Below are 17,809 nucleotides of genomic sequence, written 5' to 3' on the forward strand. Positions count from 1 at the left end.
GCCACTGCACTCCAGCCTGGGCGACAGAGCAAGACTCTGTCTCAAAAAAGAAATTCTCAGCAGCCCCTCTTCCTTTCTAACCCACTCTCTTCCATTGACAACCTGGCTCAGGGACTGCCATCTCTAAATGTGAACTAACATTGCCCCACAAAACCTGTAGTCCAAAGAAAACAAGGCAAGGCCAGAAAGAAACAAGGCCATGGTAAACACCGTTTCCCCCGATGTGGAACAGAGATGATAACAGGGTAGCCATCCCAGTTTGTATTGAGTTTTTACATTATAAGCTTCCAAAATTTGGTAGCTACTGTTTTCTTGTTTAATTGTTGTTGTTAGTGTTGGTTTTTACCCCTTAACACCTACAGCTGTGAGATATGAGCCAAGTGAATTAACCACTCTGCACCTCATCTTTCCCATCTGTAAAATGAGGAAAATAATAAGAACCACCACAAAAGGTTCCTGGGGGCACACAAGGTAATATATCCAGGTAAAGCTCTTAGCAGATTACCAAGTTCATACGAAGGGCTGTGCAAGCACTGCCTTTTATTAAGAAATGTCAGGCCAGGCACGGTGGCTCACACCTGTAATCCCAGCACTTTGGGAGGCTGAGGTGGGCAGATCACCTGAGGTCTGAGGTCAGGAGTTCGAGACCAACCTGGCCAACATGGTGAAACCCCATCTCTACTACAAATACAAAAATTAGTCAGGCATGGTGGCATGTGCTTGTAATACCAGCTACTCAGGAGACTGAGACAAGAGAATCGCTTGAACCTGGGAGGTGGATGTTGCAGTCAGCTGAGATGGCGCCACTGCACTCCAGCACTCCAGCTTGGGTGACAGAGCGAGATTTTCTCTCAAAAAAAAAAAAAAAAAAAATGCCTCCAGGAGCAGAAAAAGGACAGGGTAATAGTAGAGGGCCCTGCACTTCCAAAATGATGAGGACTCTTCCAGGTGTAAGAGGGTGGTGGCATCCAATTTCTGCTTTGTAGAGTAAAATGATTTTGAAAATCTGGATCAAGATATAAAAAGGCTGCCACATCCCATAGAGAAGAAAGAAATCCCAGCACATAGCAGAGTAAAATAAAGTAACGATCGCTGTGAAACAAACTCAACCCACACACCATTCCTACAAACCAGGGAGAAGGGTCTCATGAAAAGGAAATTAAACAAATGGAGGACACATTTGATGTGCATGGTTCAAGTCACACTTTGTTCTCTGCTCCTAGTAGACAAAGGCAGCCAAACCCTGATTAGGGGAGAAGGGAGGAGATAAAATCAGAGATGCACTTCACAAAACAGTGGAGTCCCAGTCTCTCCACGTGACCCAAAAAAGAGTGAACAAGAGCACAGGGAGAACAAGAAGACTGTGGAGGAGTGGGCTTGTGGGGTGCACCCGTACCCTGAGTTCCGTGATAGCAGCAGCATGAGGAATTCTGTGTATGCACGTGGCGGCGGGGGAGGAAGGCGTGGCCCGAGACGCGGCATCCAGAGATCTGCCTCTCCATTAACTGTGTCACCTTGAGCAAGCAGCCGGCTATTGCCAGAGCTTCTGTTTCTTTAGGTGGAAAACAAAGAGAATAATTCCTTCCTTCCCCTCACAGCCTCCTAGACATATGCTGAGGAGTGGATGGAAGGGCACTTCAAAAGCGAAAGCAGGAAGCAGCAGCAAGGAATGTGTATTAGTGATGGAATTATTTGAGAAGGAACAAGAACATATGAATATGTGTGCTTTGGAGTGGCTCATGTGTGTGTATGAGAGAGACAGAGGGAGAGAATGAATAGGCGTGTCCTCCCAGGATTCCCCCACGTCAATGAGTGATGGTGCAGTGTGCGAATGGGTGTTTATTCAGGGGAGACTGCGTAGAGCTGTCATCACTGAGTCCAGGCAAAGGCTGGTTGCAGGGGAGAGGCATAGAGGCCACAGTTGTGGGTAGAAGCTGACAAAACAGAGAGAATACAGGCTCTAAACAGACAGGGGGCCAAAACCAAGGCTTCTCCTCCCCAAGCCGACATCCTACACTTCCTACATGTGGTGGCTGCCCACAGGCTGGAAAAGAGTGCCTCTCCCGTGACCCCTCAGTGCATCACCCCACCCATCTGAGCAACAGGTTTCACCCAGAAGCAGCAAAAAGCTACAGCACTTTTGACATTTAATAACTAAGTAAATAGCTGTTGAAATGAACCCCGCCCATCCTTCCCCAACCCCAAGCCAATGCAACAGTTCCTGAAGCTAATGTTTCTCTCCTCCTCCTGTCCTCATTTTCCTTTTCACCTCTTCCCACTCCTCCTCCTTCTTCTTCCAAATAAATCACAGTTTGGATTAGGGGCAAGAGTAGTGGTGGGTGATTTTGTTTCTCCAATACCCCGGGTCAGAGGATGCAGGGTCAGAGGCACGAATGATACAGACAACACACACTGTGTACACTCACTGCCATTCTTGCTTTCCCTTTAACTCCCACTCCTCCCCTTCTACAGGAGGGGCTGGGAAGGGATTTGTGCTTCTGGGGCTCTGGGGACTGCAGTCCCTGGGGCCATCTGGGAGTGATTAGCCTACAGATTTCAGGTAGCTCCAGCCACACGTGCAGCCCACATGACACCCGCTAATTCCATACCCAAGCTCTCCTTCTCCAAACAAACAGCAGCACGGTTTGCAGAAAGAAGAAAATGCCTTCCCAAGAGGAGCTGCAGAGAAAGGCCAGGTCATAATCGTCTCCTAGGCACCAACTCCCCACAACCACCATCTCCGCCCACCATTCATTCACCATTCAGCCACACCACCACCAGGGCTCATCTGTGAAAGGACTGTGCATTGAACTTAGAAAAGCAAGCAAAAAAACCAGGAAGAAAAAAAGTTATTTTCATTGTATATTTGGGCAGCAAGGTCTGGGGGTTTTAGAGGTCCTGATATGTTAATAATGATTTCAGTTTGCAGTTTGATTGTTTTCTCAAAACCTGTAAATCCAGGCCAGAAATGTATAAAGCTTGCAGTCTGAAAGCTTTTTATCCATCACTCCAAATACTCTCCAAAGGAGGTCTACAACACTCTTTCTTACAGAAGGAAGTCAAGGCCAGGCACAGTGGCTCACACCTATAATCCTAGCACTTTGGGAGGCCCAGGCAGGAGGATCACTTGAGCCCAGGAGTTTGGGACCAGCCTGGGTAACATAATGAGACCCCATCTCCACTAAAAATACAAAAAATTTGCAGGGCATAGTGTTGCACACCTGTAGTCCCAGCTACTCAGGAGACTGAAGTGGGAGGGCCACCTAAGCTCAAGAAGTCACGGTTGCAGTAAGCTGAAATCACACCATTGCACTCTAGCCTGGGCGATGGGAATGAGACCCTCTCTCAAAAAAAAAAAAATCAGAGGGCAGGAAATGTATATGAAGGTGCCAAGACAAGGACAGATTTCCTTGTAAGTGGCATAAGGAGTCATGTGCCAGACACATTTCAAAGGGAGCTTTAAGGACATTCCATCTAAGTGATCAAGATGTCACACTGTGTGCCTAATGGCTGAAATTCTACCATTAGGTATTCATTGCTTTGGCTATATTTTAGCATTCATTCCCTATATGAACATTTATTCAGCAGAGTCTATGTGGCGCACAGACTGAGGATACAAAGAGGATAACACTACGTGCTTTTCCTCGAGGAGATCACATTTCAGCTGTGGAGCATATATACACAAAGACAGCAGCACCATAGAGGCCTGAACAAAATGTTATAAAAACACAGAGATGGGAGCCAATAGCTTTTCCTGGGGAGTCCTCAAATCTTCACAGAGGGGTTAGCATTTAAACTAGATCCCTACCCCTTATTTAAGTCTCACTGCCTCTTAGACTGAGAACATATGAAGCCTTAGTAGTCATTTACTCCATAGTCTGAATAAGCCTCACATCTTTCCCAAGGTAAGATAGGTGCGGGCAGCTTTTATCTGGGAGAGGCACCTTTCCCTGAAAAGGAAAGTTGCAAGAAAGGACTGAAAGAAAGCCTTCCCAGTACATGAAAAAGAAAAGTAAAGATGAGGTATAGCATATAAATCCAAGATTTTTCAGAATCAAGAGAGAACTGAATTCTTTTCTCTGAACCCATTCTTTTATTTATTTATTTATTTATTTATTTATTTTGAGACAGAGTCTCACTCTGTCGCCCAGGCTGGAGTGCAATGGCACAACCTTAGCTCACTGCAATCTCTGCCTCCCGGGTTCAAGTAATTCTCCTACCTCAGCCTCCCGAGTAGCTGGGATTACAGGCATGTGCCACCATGCCTGGCTAATTTTTGTATGTTTAGTAGAGACCGGGTTTCATCATGATGGCCAGGCTGGTCTCGAACTCCTGACCACAAGTGATTCGTCCCCCTTGGGCTCCCAAAGTGCTGGTAATATGGGCGTGAGCCACCGCGCCTGGCCTGAATCTATTCTTAAGTCTCCAAAACTTCACTAGCACTTCCTGGTTTGCCTGACTAAATATCAAAATGCTTCAAGCAGAAGTGAAGTTGGAGTGGCAAATCCCAGAGACAGGAGAAGGGGATAGGTGAGTTTATATTCTATCCTCTGCCCAGACTGTGCAGTCCACTTGGCTGAGGATCCTATAATAACCCAAGAGTTGGCTGAAGTAGGCCTTGGGCCTAGCTGAGCTGAGGAAGGTGAGCTTAGAGGCAAATGTCCCCGCTGATATCACCCTGAAGCCCTGCTTTCCTAAAACCTAAGTTCCTGGAGGAGAGTCAGAAACCAGAGAACCATTTAAGTGCCAGGAAAATACAAAGCAATTAGTGACTTTTGCTTTAGGCAGAATCTAAAGGGGAAAAAGAAATCTTTGAGCCTCATGAAACTCCACCTCCCTGGGCCTCTTCCGGAACCACAATGTTCAGCCCACTCAGTGTTTGGCCAATGCCACTCTCTCCTCCCCCAGAACATTTCTTTGCTCCTGGAAAATCATCTGGAAACTGTCATCACCACTGTGCTGGTTGGCAGATGTCCCCCAAAGAGAGAGTGAAGCGTACCACACACTACAAGGCATTTCTGGGCTTGGACCAAGAAGGGGCGAGGGCGGGGAAAGAAGATGGCCCAGTCAAAGGGCAACACGGCATCAGCAGGGCTCCTGGGGCCAAGAGGAAAGAGATGGGACTGAGTCTGCCACCGAGCCAGGAGCCTGGGGTGCCACTCCTTACCTGTGCTTTACCTGCCTCCAAAGCACCTTGATGGAGCCGCAAGGATGGGAGGCAGCTTTCTGTGACCTGTGAGTCGTCTCAGGGAAATAGAGGGGGAATCCATGAAAGAGGCAGCAAGAGAGAGTCTCAGAACATTATGAGCCCAGAGGACAGAGCAGAGTTCACGTGGACAGAGGCTGGATTCTGTTGGAAACCAGACCTGGAGACAATAGCAGAGACGAAATCTTGTCTCCTCCAGAAGTTTAGGCACATTGTCAGCCCTCAAGCAATATTCACTGAATTGATTTATTCAAAAATCAGAATGATTTGACGTTGGGCTAAATGGGAGAGACATGACAAGTGACAGGGAAAGACAGGATGGAAAGGACATGGTGTCCCCACCACGTTGTACTTCCTCTACCCAGAACTCTACTCCGTCATTTGGAATCCTAGAAACATTTAGATGTAGCCACCCCATTCCCCCAATCCCTGCCCAGACTCATGTTCGTCTGTGCTTTGCAAATTTGCAAGCGCCCGCAACCGCCTGCTTTGCCGCCCATGATACCGCATATATTTAATATAGCTGGGGTTCAAACTAATGCTCTACTGGGAGCTCCCTAGGAAAACTCTAGAGCCAGGTCCCTGGGGAGAAGTGGACCCTGGAGGCGTGGGGATGGGGTGAACGCCTGGGTGGAATATCTGAGCAAACCCACTCTGCCTTTCTGTCCAATCATATGGTAGAAAGCATACCTTCCAGGTAGGGTATCAACCCCTCTGTCAGGGTCAGACACCACCTTTTCTCCTGGCTGCTGAGGAAAACATCTCAACCTATGAGATGTCTCCACTGCTCCAAGAAAATGAGTATTTAGGGGAAACATTAAATGCCCATATACTTGAATCTATAGTAACCCTACCCCTAAATTATACTAGTAACTGTTTATCTGTCTCTGCTTTGCCTGTGGATATTAAGGCAGATGAGACAAAAAGTCTTCTTTTGCCAACCAAAGCTAACAGTTTGGCGAGCTTTAGGCGGACCCCAAAGGGGATCAGTTTCTGTAATACAGTTGATGCCTTCTGACTGTGTTTTGTCAGGATTCCCTCACATTTTAGCCAACCTGGAAACTAGGGAAGAAAAAGTAACAGGTTCCAGTCCTAGAACTCTGCGGAAGAAAACAACCTGCCCTTTCTCGTGGGGGTAAACACATGTGATCCAAAAGATAGTGACAGGAACACTGTTATATTTTCTGGGTCTTAGTGATTTGGAAGGGGAATATTGTCCTCTCCTAGGCCAGTCCAAATTTCACAACCCATCCGGAAAACAAAACGCTAAAGACAGAAAAAGAAGACATTTACTATTCCACTTCTTCCTTTTACATCAGTGAGAGAAAGGGCCTTGGGAGAAAGATAGCACAGAGAGAAACAAAAGAAAGAAAGAAAACCAAAAATCTCTGCTTTCTCAAAAATCCCTGGTGTGCCTATCTAGGCTGGGAGAGACCCCGAGGGCAGCCTGTCTCTCCTGCAGCCTTGCAGTCAGCGACAGGCACCATGAAATTAATTTGAAATAAACAATGACAAAGCAGGAAGCTCAACGGCTCCCTGAGTTGCTTTGGGCCCCCACTCCTCCCCGAAGCCCCTGGGCTGTTTAACAAAGCCGTGGGTCCGCCTACCCCAAGCACTTTTTGTGACGTCACAGCTCCGAAGACCATCCGGGGGCTTTACTCTCGCGGAAGCCCAAAAGTTGGGGTCTGACCTCATGACCTTGGCCTTCCCGGGGGCGGGAGGCCCTTGGGACAGGACGCGCTACCCCCCGAGTCCGGAGCTCAGGCCAGTGGCAGTCGACCTAGCCCCCGAGACTCCCTCACGCCGCTCCAAAACCAAAACGGAGCCCAACACGAAGCTGGGTGAAGCTGTAGCTTGCAGGAGCCAGGGAGATGCGCTCTGCCCGGGACTTCCCGGGTCCTGTTGAGACGGAAAGGATCGCAGGAAAGACAGGATAATTGGTCTTTAACTCTGACCGTTACCTTCGAAATTGTACCTTACAAGCATGTCCTCTATTTCCGTGGCTTGATGGGGACATTTTCTCTGATTAAGATCCGGAATAATCACCCACCCAATGGGATCTCTTAGAGGGAAGCGCTGGTTAGAATCCCTCCAGACTGAGATGAAATCATCGCCATTGAGACTGCCCTCCCCTAGGGAAACCCCACAAAACCATCCTGAGAATCTCGGCTCTCTTTGGTCGTTACCTGAGACTGCATAGACCTAAAATGAAAGGTGATCGAAGGGGAGGAGCAGGTGCTGGTGCGGAGGAAGCTCTTGGGGCCGAAGTGGCCCCGGCCGAGTATGTCGCAAAGGAGGCACCACTGCATTGAGCGCTTACTTTATCTTTACTTTTAAATCACCAAGGCAAAATCACCTTCAGCTAAAAATGCCTGAAAGACTTTTTAAAGTAGTGGGAGTGGGCGTTAGGGGGAAGAGATGGCCTAGGAAATTTTCCGCAGGGTGTTCTAGGGATGAGTTGAGGGAATCCGCATGACGCGCGGCTCCCCGGTGCCACCGCTAAGGATTGATATTTTCGCAAAACCCAGAATGAAAAAAGAGCACACTCCCTTTGGGAGCGCAGTCCCTTTGGGACTGGGGCCTTCCACTCCCACCCCTCCTTTTTCCCTGCTCGGCTCCGCAGCTCCACGACAAGCCAGCTCGTCTGGTCTCCGGCTTGGGCTCCGGTCCGTACCCCCGGGGCGCCCTGCTGTGTTACAGCCGCCCGACGCCCCCAGACCCGGCCAGGTCACCAGGGCAGATTGGAGGTTCGCGCTCCCTCACCTGACACCTCCCGTCCACCTCATCTTTCTTTTTTTCGAAAACAGGAAAAGGAAGAAAACGGAAACATGCCTCTTAGTCTGCAGTGTTAGCGGGGTCGGGATTCCACAGCCCTGGGTAGCACATGCAGGTCAACTTCCCAAAGTCGGGCTCCCGTGTGGGGAGAAATACACACGCAGGAATGCACAAGCATCGCGTGTTCGCAACTGTCGCTGGGAGGTCTGGCGGCTGTGATGGGACATGCACTCACTCGGGCAACACGTCCACAGGTGACATCTATTCGGTCAGTCAACAGATATTTTTTGCGCACCTACGACGCTATCTGGTACTTTCCTTTTCCCCTTAGCTGTTGCTGTCCAGCCCAGCGCCAGTCCAGAGACGGGCTTACCGGTCGCTCCCTTCCACAAGAAACTCGTGTCCGGCGTGAAGAGCGGACGATAAACACGCTCCAAGCCCAGCGAAAAGTACTAATTACTGGAGCGGCTGGGAGCCCGGGACACGGGGACCTGTCCCTCCAGGGATTGGAGTCTTCTACCTGCAAGGGACCCGGCCCGGGGAACTGGAATGGACAAGGGGTAATCCCTTTTCCCATCACCCCTAATGAGAACATTGCCCGGGGCTGAGATATTTGGGGGACGCCGCTGCTCACCCCACCAAACTTTCCCTAAGGACAGAAAAGCGTCCCTACTGAAAACGGATTTAAACACCGTCCCCACTTTTGCTAAGGAAGTTTGGATAGGGAGGTTGTGGTCTTTAATTCGCCAGGTAAAAGGAACCCCATCCGCTCGCATCCCTCACCCCCATCCTGAGCAATGAGTGTTTGCGCGAAACTCGCCCTGCGCCAGCAACTCTGGGCTCCGGTCTCAGCTCCCGCGTAGACGTGGAGGAGAGATTGGCGGCCCCCGCTGGGGAAATTGAGCCCGGCGCCGGCCCGGGACGTGCAAGAGGGGGAAAGGGGGAGATCCCAGACCTCGGTTTCCCGAGGGCTTCCCTGGGGAGCCACTCGCACCTCTGTGTCTCCGCTCCCGGCGGCAGACCTCGCGCGCGGCGCTTGCTCAAGAGCGGGTATCCGAAACCACGTCCCGAACACGGAGAAGCGCCCTCCGTCTCCTGCCTCTTGACCTGCGCCCTTTCCTTCCCTCACCGCATCAGATGGAGGAGGACCCTGGCTCGTTTCGCCCCTGGCTAAATGCTCTAGCTAACTCTGGGTCAACAGCCTTAGTTTCCAGATCTGTAACCTGAACATCAGGAGCGGGTTCCTTTCCTTCTACCTGTGTCTGAGGTCCTCTGGTCGGGGACTGCGCGCGTCTTCCCAGGTCAGGGAGGAGGGGTCGGGACGACCTGAGAAAGACACAACGAAGCGAATGGAGCTCCTGAATGGGGAAAGGGGAGTGGGCACCGGGAGGCCCCTGCAGAAATGCAGGACCGATCCACTCGCGAACTGACAGTGCCACACGCTAGACTTGGCCTTACTGTGGCAACGCTTGGCACCTGGGGGATAGGGGCCTTCTCCTGGCCTCAGTCCCCAAATTCTGCGCAGAATAGAAACGGCTGGCATCTCAAGTGCTCTTTTTTCACCCGGATCTCTACAGACACAAGTTCCCTCACTGAGCTGCGCAGAGGCGGATCCGCACGGGAGAGAATATCGCGTAGGAATTCCTGCAAATATAAATCTCAGCAGCAGAGCAGTCCAGATTGACTGGAACACACCACCCCCAGCCACCACCATCCAAGTTTTCCCTGGTTCTCGGAGTTGGAAACAGTTTCTGGGCTTTTGGCGCCCCCTCTGGATACAGATAAAAACTGCAGTCCATTTTTAAGTCGCCTGTTCATCCTAAGTTTTCAGAAAGATATAAAATTCAAAAATGCTTGCATCAAATCAACGGGAAATGTATAAATCCACGTCGTTTATGATGTAAAACTCTACATATTAGTATCTTATTGCATAATTGCATTAAAAGTATATTTATACATATACATATATATCTTGACACATATTTAGTGAAATATTCCAAAATATCTTAAAGTCATAGCCCTCTTCACTAACTTTATTCCAGCAAACATGGTAATTACAATATAATACAACTAAGTACAGACGACCTGGCTAAAATGTCTGCCCGATGGTCTCCGAGTCTCCTGAATCAGGTGTCTGAGAATTACACAGTTATACTGTACACACAATGCCCTTCTACCCGGGACACAGAAATAGGTCCACACTACGCGGATTTTTTTCTCCTAGGAAAGGACGATGCTGTTCTTAACACTTTCTGAAAGTAATCACAGAGCCCTGGATACGAAGCTATTGTATGCAAATCTCTTAAATTTGTAAACGAGCTATAGGGCACCAGAAACATCCCATTTGAAGAAGTTACATTCGTTAAAAAAAAAAATGCTGTTGAACAAGACTGTAACTTAGTACCTTATGAAGAGCTCCATTTCCTTTAAGAAATGTCGGGCTTCTTCCGAAGACGAGAGAAAACAAGATTTTAAGGAATCCTCCCGGAAGGACATTGATTTGGATCTTGTGATAGTGTCCTCACTTCGCAAATTAGAAAGGGAAAAAAAACTAGTTTTTAATATGATGTGGGCCGATTCACCATAACAATAATTTAATTGAGGCGAATTTTTGCAAGAGCCCAAAGGGGGGGGGGCAGAGTTTAAAATTAAGAGTTTCCCAATGCTGTGCGTTTATTTGGGATTCTGAAAGCACAGAACCCGCAAGCGACCAAGACTTTTCTTCTGTCCCAGAGCAGATAGCTCCGCACTTACCCAACCTGGCTCTAAGCATTTCGTGTAAACACAAAGGTTGTGCTCAAATCACACTTGAAATACATGAGAGACACCAATGCCTCCCCCAGAACTTCCAACTATATATGCAGGTCTGAACCGACCGGACTAGAGTCAGAAGCACCGGCGCTTCACCCCTTCAGGTGTTTAGTAAATGCAGGCAAGCAGCACGACTCCGCCAGAGTGGAGCGTTTTGTCTGCGGTGGTGCCCATTTGTTTGGTCTTTTACAAACCAAGTGACCGGCCTGGGCCTCGCGGCCCGGGACAGCCGCATTGGCAAACTTCGATCTCTCAAAGCCAGAGCAGTTAGCAAACTCTCCCCAGACAGGGCGACTCGGCTGACGTTTTTGACTCGGCCAGGAGGCAAAGACCAAAACGTCAGAGCAGTAGCCCTGTTACTGAGGAGTGTCGGCAGGGTCGCGGGTAGAGGCGGCTGGAGAAGGACTTGTCAGAGCTCAAGGTCGATGTGGCGCGGGGCGGCCTCGAGAGCGCCGGGCTCCTGCGTGGCCACGGCCGCCGCTGCCAACCTTCGCGGGGACTTAGCTTTGCTTTCCATTGACTCCCTTTGCAAAAGCGCAGCAGAATCCTGACCAGCCGCACCAGCCCCGGCGAACCCGAGCATGTTAATCTATTTATATGGATTATTACGGAGGAACAGCGGGCGTTGAGTCACCAAAACATTTGCTTCAAAAGACTATTTCTAAGCACTTTTGCAGGCAGGCAGGCTCGCTCTAGGCGCGTAAACTCGGCTACGCGTTAAGAAGCGGCTGCTTTTTGAATACTGCAAACTCCAGCTAAGTCCCCGGTGCCGCGGAGAGAGCAGTGAAAAGAAATGTCGGAGGTGGGGGTAGATCCTAGTCTAGACACACACACTTGCACGCACACACACACACACACACAGATTCGCGCGGAGAAGGCACTAAAATTCTGGCATTCCGAGAGTACGACAAACTTACACACTTGGAAGTCCCGGGTCCCCCGCCTTCCCCGCAGCACCCCCCGCCCCCGCTACCCGACCGTCCACCCTTTGGCTGCGCTCCCCTCCCCTCTCCTCCCCTCCTGTCTCGTCACCCAGCCCAGTGCCACAATCCTCCTCCCTCCCCAAAATCGGGTCCAATCAGCTGCCTGCCAACCTTGGGACTGCTGTGCTGTGATTGGCGGGTGGCTCTAAGGTGAGGCGGAGTATTTATTAAAGAGACCCTGAGCTGGGAGTTGGAGAGCCGAGAGCGGAGCTCGAAACTGACTGGAAACTTCAGTGGCGCGGAGACTCGCCAGTTTCAACCCCGGAAACTTTTCTTTGCAGGAGGAGAAGAGAAGGGGTGCAAACGCCCCCACTTTTGCTCTTTTTCCTCCCCTCCTCCTCTCCAATTCGCCTCCCCCTACTTGGAGCGGGCAGCTGTGGACTGGCCACCCCGCGCCTTCCTAAGTGCTCGCCGCGGTAGCCGGCCGACGCGCCAGCCTCCCTGGGAGCCGCTCGCTCCGCATCCGGGCAGCTGAGGGGAGAGGAGCCCGCGCCTCGAGTCCCCGAGCCGCCGCGGCTTCTCGCCTTTCCCGGCCACCAGCCCCCTGCCCCGGGCCCGCGTATGAATCTCCTGGACCCCTTCATGAAGATGACCGACGAGCAGGAGAAGGGCCTGTCCGGCGCCCCCAGCCCCACTATGTCCGAGGACTCCGCGGGCTCGCCCTGCCCGTCGGGCTCCGGCTCGGACACCGAGAACACGCGGCCCCAGGAGAACACGTTCCCCAAGGGCGAGCCCGACCTGAAGAAGGAGAGCGAGGAGGACAAGTTCCCCGTGTGCATCCGCGAGGCGGTCAGCCAGGTGCTCAAGGGCTACGACTGGACGCTGGTGCCCATGCCGGTGCGCGTCAACGGTTCCAGCAAGAACAAGCCGCACGTCAAGCGGCCCATGAACGCCTTCATGGTGTGGGCGCAGGCGGCGCGCAGGAAGCTCGCGGACCAGTACCCGCACTTGCACAACGCCGAGCTCAGCAAGACGCTGGGCAAGCTCTGGAGGTAGGGCCCGGCGGGGGCGGCGCAGCAGGGTGGGCATCGCGACGGCTGGGGGCGCTGGCCAGGGCTGACTTGCCCCGCCCCGCCTCCCATCGCCCGGGAGCTGCCGTTCCGGGAGCCAGCGGGACGGGGGTGAGAGTGGGAACGGGGTGTAACTGTGACAAAGTTCTTGGGCTGCTCGCGGGGACGCGGAGGAGGGGGGTGGTAAGTGGAAGGGTTGAGGGAGGTAAAGGTAGCTGGAGGATGGACCAAGACTGGTGGGAGACGGAAGGAGGGGGCTGCCAGCCTGCTCTCCAGTCGCCTGGAAGCTCAATGGGGCGGGGAAGTGAAACTTGCCTCCCCCCTACCCCGCCTCTTAAAACTGCACTCTCTCGTGTAGCCCCACTACACCCACGGAGATGGGGCAAGGGAGAAACTGAGGTGGGAGGAGACCCTTGGCAAGAATTGGGAGGCGGGAGGAGGGAGGCTACTGGCAATAGGTGGGAGTATATGGTGGGGGTGAGAATTGGGGAGCTTCTTGCAGCTTAAGTAATTTGGGGGAAAGTTTTTAAAGGGTGTTGGGGTTGGGGGCGGTAAGTCGAGCAGCAGAGGCGTTTAGGGGGCAGCAGCGGGAGTCGTTTTCATCTCCAGCGTTTCCAAAATAGAAATAGAAGGGGAGGGGAGGGAGGGGGCGGGGAGTGACCGCTCAGGTCAGACTGCAAGAACTTATTTATTATTTATTTATTTTTAAGAAAAGTTATGAGCTGTGGTTGCAGGCAGGAGGGAAGATGGAGTTGTGTGCAGAGGAACCGAGTGGTCTGGGTCGCCGCCTCCTCCCCGCCGACCTGACAGTTCGGCGGATTTCACTGACCCCTCTCCCTCTTTTTCTCTGTGCCCCCCTCCCCGCCCCGAGCAGACTTCTGAACGAGAGCGAAAAGCGGCCCTTCGTGGAGGAGGCGGAGCGGCTGCGCGTGCAGCACAAGAAGGACCATCCGGATTACAAGTACCAGCCGCGGCGGAGGAAGTCGGTGAAGAACGGGCAGGCGGAGGCAGAGGAGGCCACGGAGCAGACGCACATCTCCCCCAACGCCATCTTCAAGGCGCTGCAGGCCGACTCGCCTCACTCCTCGTCCGGCATGAGCGAGGTGCACTCCCCCGGCGAGCACTCGGGTGAGTCGCCCCTCGGCCCCGCCGCACAAGCCAACCCCGTCCCGCCTGGCACACCCCCGCCCTCCGCCTGGGAGATTCTTCGTGGAGACTTTATGCTTCCCGGGAGGGACACACTACCCTTTGCGCCTGTCCGGCTCCCCTCTCTACCCAGAGCCTAAGAGGCACCCAAACACCACACCCACACACACACACACACACACACACCCCAACTCAATCCCAGCATCCGACGAGATTAACTTTTTTATTGGGAGGTAAAATGCCCTTACAGTCTTACAAGACCTCCCCCTTCTTCTTTGCTCCCCGACCCCAAAAGCACACACAGGGCTCTTATACAAGTAGCAATTAGGTCTTCCGAACCCTCCGGGCCCCAGACCCTCCCCTGATAAAAGGGGGCTGTCCAGTGTGTACCGGCGGGTTAATCATTGGGCGACTTATCTCTGGTGCAGCGCGCCTCCTGCGCGGGTGCGGGCTCTTATTACACTTTAGCAACGAGGGAGGGTCCTCGGAGGGTGCCTAAGACTAGGGCGTTTGCACAGCCCTTGTTGATTTTCCCGTGCTTGTTCTTTTATTGTCCACAGGGCAATCCCAGGGCCCACCGACCCCACCCACCACCCCCAAAACCGACGTGCAGCCGGGCAAGGCTGACCTGAAGCGAGAGGGGCGCCCCTTGCCAGAGGGGGGTAGACAGCCCCCTATCGACTTCCGCGACGTGGACATCGGCGAGCTGAGCAGCGACGTCATCTCCAACATCGAGACCTTCGACGTCAACGAGTTTGACCAGTACCTGCCGCCCAACGGCCACCCGGGGGTGCCGGCCACGCACGGCCAGGTCACCTACACGGGCAGCTACGGCATCAGCAGCACCGCGGCCACCCCGGCGGGCGCGGGCCACGTGTGGATGTCCAAGCAGCAGGCGCCGCCGCCACCCCCACAGCAGCCCCCACAGGCCCCGCCGGCCCCGCAGGCGCCCCCGCAGCCGCAGGCGGCGCCCCCGCAGCAGCCGGCCGCGCCCCCGCAGCAGCCACAGGCGCACACGCTGACCACGCTGAGCAGCGAGCCGGGCCAGTCCCAGCGAACACACATCAAGACGGAGCAGCTGAGCCCCAGCCACTACAGCGAGCAGCAGCAGCACTCGCCCCAGCAGATCGCCTACAGCCCCTTCAACCTCCCACACTACAGCCCCTCCTACCCGCCCATCACCCGCTCACAGTACGACTACACCGACCACCAGAACTCCAGCTCCTACTACAGCCACGCGGCGGGCCAGGGCACCGGCCTCTACTCCACCTTCACCTACATGAACCCCGCCCAGCGCCCCATGTACACCCCCATCGCCGACACCTCTGGGGTCCCTTCCATCCCGCAGACCCACAGCCCCCAGCACTGGGAACAACCCGTCTACACACAGCTCACTCGACCTTGAGGAGGCCTCCCACGAAGGGCAAAGATGGCCGAGATGATCCTAAAAATAACCGAAGAAAGAGAGGACCAACCAGAATTCCCTTTGGACATTTGTGTTTTTTTGTTTTTTTATTTTGTTTTGTTTTTTCTTCTTCTTTTTCTTCCTTAAAGACATTTAAGCTAAAGGCAACTCGTACCCAAGTTTCCAAGACACAAACATGACCTATCCAAGCGCATTACCCACTTGTGGCCAATCAGTGGCCAGGCCAACCGTGGCTAAATGGAGCAGCGAAATCAACGAGAAACTGGACTTTTTAAACCCTCTTCAGAGCAAGCGTGGAGGATGATGGAGAATCGTGTGATCAGTGTGCTAAATCTCTCTGCCTGTTTGGACTTTGTAATTATTTTTTTAGCAGTAATTAAAGAAAAAAGTCCTCTGTGAGGAATATTCTCTATTTTAAATATTTTTAGTATGTACTGTGTATGATTCATTACCATTTTGAGGGGATTTATACATATTTTTAGATAAAATTAAAGCTCTTATTTTTCCAACAGCTAAACTACTCTTAGTTGAACAGTGTGCCCTAGCTTTTCTTGCAACCAGAGTATTTTTGTACAGATTTGCTTTCTCTTACAAAAAGAAAAAAAAATCCTGTTGTATTAACATTTAAAAACAGAATTGTGTTGTGTGATCAGTTTTGGGGGTTAAGTTTGCTTAATTCCTCAGGCTTTGCGATTTAAGGAGGAGCTGCCTTAAAAAAAATAAAGGCCTTATTTTGCAATTATGGGAGTAAACAATAGTCTAGAGAAGCATTTGGTAAGCTTTATCGTATATATATTTTTTAAACAAGAGAAAAACACCTTGAGCCTTAAAACCACGCTGCTGGGAAACATTTGCACTCTCTTTTAGTGCATTTCCTCCTGCCTTTGCTTGTTCACTGCAGTCTTAAGAAAGAGGTAACAGGCAAGCAAAGGAGATGAAATCTGTTCTGGGAATGTTTCAGCAGCCAATAAGTGCCCGAGCACACTGCCCCCGGTTGCCTGCCTGGGCCCCATGTGGAAGGCAGATGCCTGCTCGCTCTGTCACCTGTGCCTCTCTGAACGCCAGCAGTTAACCTTCAAGACATTCCACGTGCTAAAATTATTTATTTTGTAAGGAGAGGTTTTAATTAAAACAAAAAAAAAACTTCCTTTTTTTTTTTTTTTTCCAATTTTACCTTCTTTAAAATAGGTTGTTGGAGCCTTCCTCAAAGGGTATGGTCATCTGTTGTTAAATTATGTTCTTAACTGTAACCAGTTTTTTTTTATTTATCTCTTTAATCTTTTTTTATTATTAAAAGCAAGTTTCTTTGGATTCCTCACCCTAGATTTGTATAAATGCCTTTTTGTCCATCCCTTTTTTCTTTGTTGTTTTTGTTGAAAACAAACTGGAAACTTGTTTCTCTTTTTGTATAAATGAGAGATTGCAAATGTAGTGTATCACTGAGTCATTTGCAGTGTTTTCTGCCACAGACCTTTGGGCTGCCCTATATTGTGTGTGTGTGTGTGTGTGTGTGTGTGTGTGTTTTGACACAAAAACAATGCAAGCATGTGTCATCGATATTTCTCTGCATCTTCTCTTGGAGTGAGGGAGGCTACCTGGAGGGGATCAGCCCACTGACAGACCTTAATCTTAATTACTGCTGTGGCTAGAGAGTTTGAGGATTGCTTTTTAAAAAAGACAGCAAACTTTTTTTTTATTTAAAAAAAGATATATTAACAGTTTTAGAAGTCAGTAGAATAAAATCTTAAAAGCACTCATAATATGGCATCCTTCAATTTCTGTATAAAAGCAGATCTTTTTAAAAAGATATTTCTGTAACTTAAGAAACCTGGCATTTAAATCATATTTTGTCTTTAGGTAAAAGCTTTGGTTTGTGTTCGTGTTTTGTTTGTTTCACTTGTTACCCTCCCAGCCCCAAACCTTTTGTTCTCTCTGTGAAACTTACCTTTCCCTTTTTCTTTCTCTTTTTTTTTGTATATTATTGTTTACAATAAATATACATTGCATTAAAAAGAAAGTGGCCCTGTGGATTTATTCACCCAGTTCTCCTTTTGGATGATTTGGCAAATTTGAGCACAAAAGATATTGTGGAGTGCTGATCGCTGTGATGTTTTCGTTTTTTATCAGCAACTTTGGCAATCCTGGAAAACACGCTGAGGAAAAGACTGTATCTCCAAAAATCTAGGCAGAAAAATCTTGAAAAGTGCCACTCCAATAGATCACACAGAAAATTACATGTCAGTAGTTGCTCACTCTGGCAAAAATGTTTGTTGTGGTTTTCATGACCTCATGCTTCAGGGCAAAAGCTGTCCCTTGTGGAGGTCACAGGGAATATTAGACCTGAAAGCAGGAGCTTGTCAGTAGACAGAATGCCAGAGGGGTGACTTGCTTATCTGGTTTTAATATGGCAAACTTTCTGTTCCTATGAACACATACCCAAGAAATGGAGTAT

General features: G+C 50.8%; 1 protein-coding gene and 1 long non-coding RNA gene across 8 annotated transcripts in view; one reads left to right on the forward strand and one right to left on the reverse strand.

The window, feature by feature from the left end:
* Window positions 1-14,764, reverse strand: part of LOC103892893 (uncharacterized) — a 52,789-nt gene extending 38,025 nt beyond the window's left edge. The window contains exons 1-2 of one of the 7 annotated variants that reach the window (XR_008515154.2): window positions 14,560-14,692; window positions 10,386-10,505 (exon numbers count right to left, since the gene is read on the reverse strand). This is a non-coding gene — a long non-coding RNA (uncharacterized LOC103892893). The other 6 variants (XR_008515157.2, XR_010138009.1, XR_008515155.2 and 3 more) reach the window with 6 other exon arrangements.
* Window positions 11,950-17,374, forward strand: SOX9 (SRY-box transcription factor 9). Its single transcript, XM_009251989.4, has 3 exons — window positions 11,950-12,767; window positions 13,660-13,913; window positions 14,492-17,374. The coding sequence occupies exons 1-3, from the start codon at window positions 12,337-12,339 to the stop codon at window positions 15,334-15,336; spliced, it is 1,530 nt and encodes a 509-aa protein (XP_009250264.1). The 5' UTR covers window positions 11,950-12,336; the 3' UTR covers window positions 15,337-17,374.
* Window positions 17,375-17,809: the final 435 nt, after the last annotated feature.

Source organism: Pongo abelii, chromosome 19 (genome assembly GCF_028885655.2).
Source record: "Pongo abelii isolate AG06213 chromosome 19, NHGRI_mPonAbe1-v2.0_pri, whole genome shotgun sequence".
Taxonomy (NCBI): domain Eukaryota; kingdom Metazoa; phylum Chordata; class Mammalia; order Primates; family Hominidae; genus Pongo; species Pongo abelii.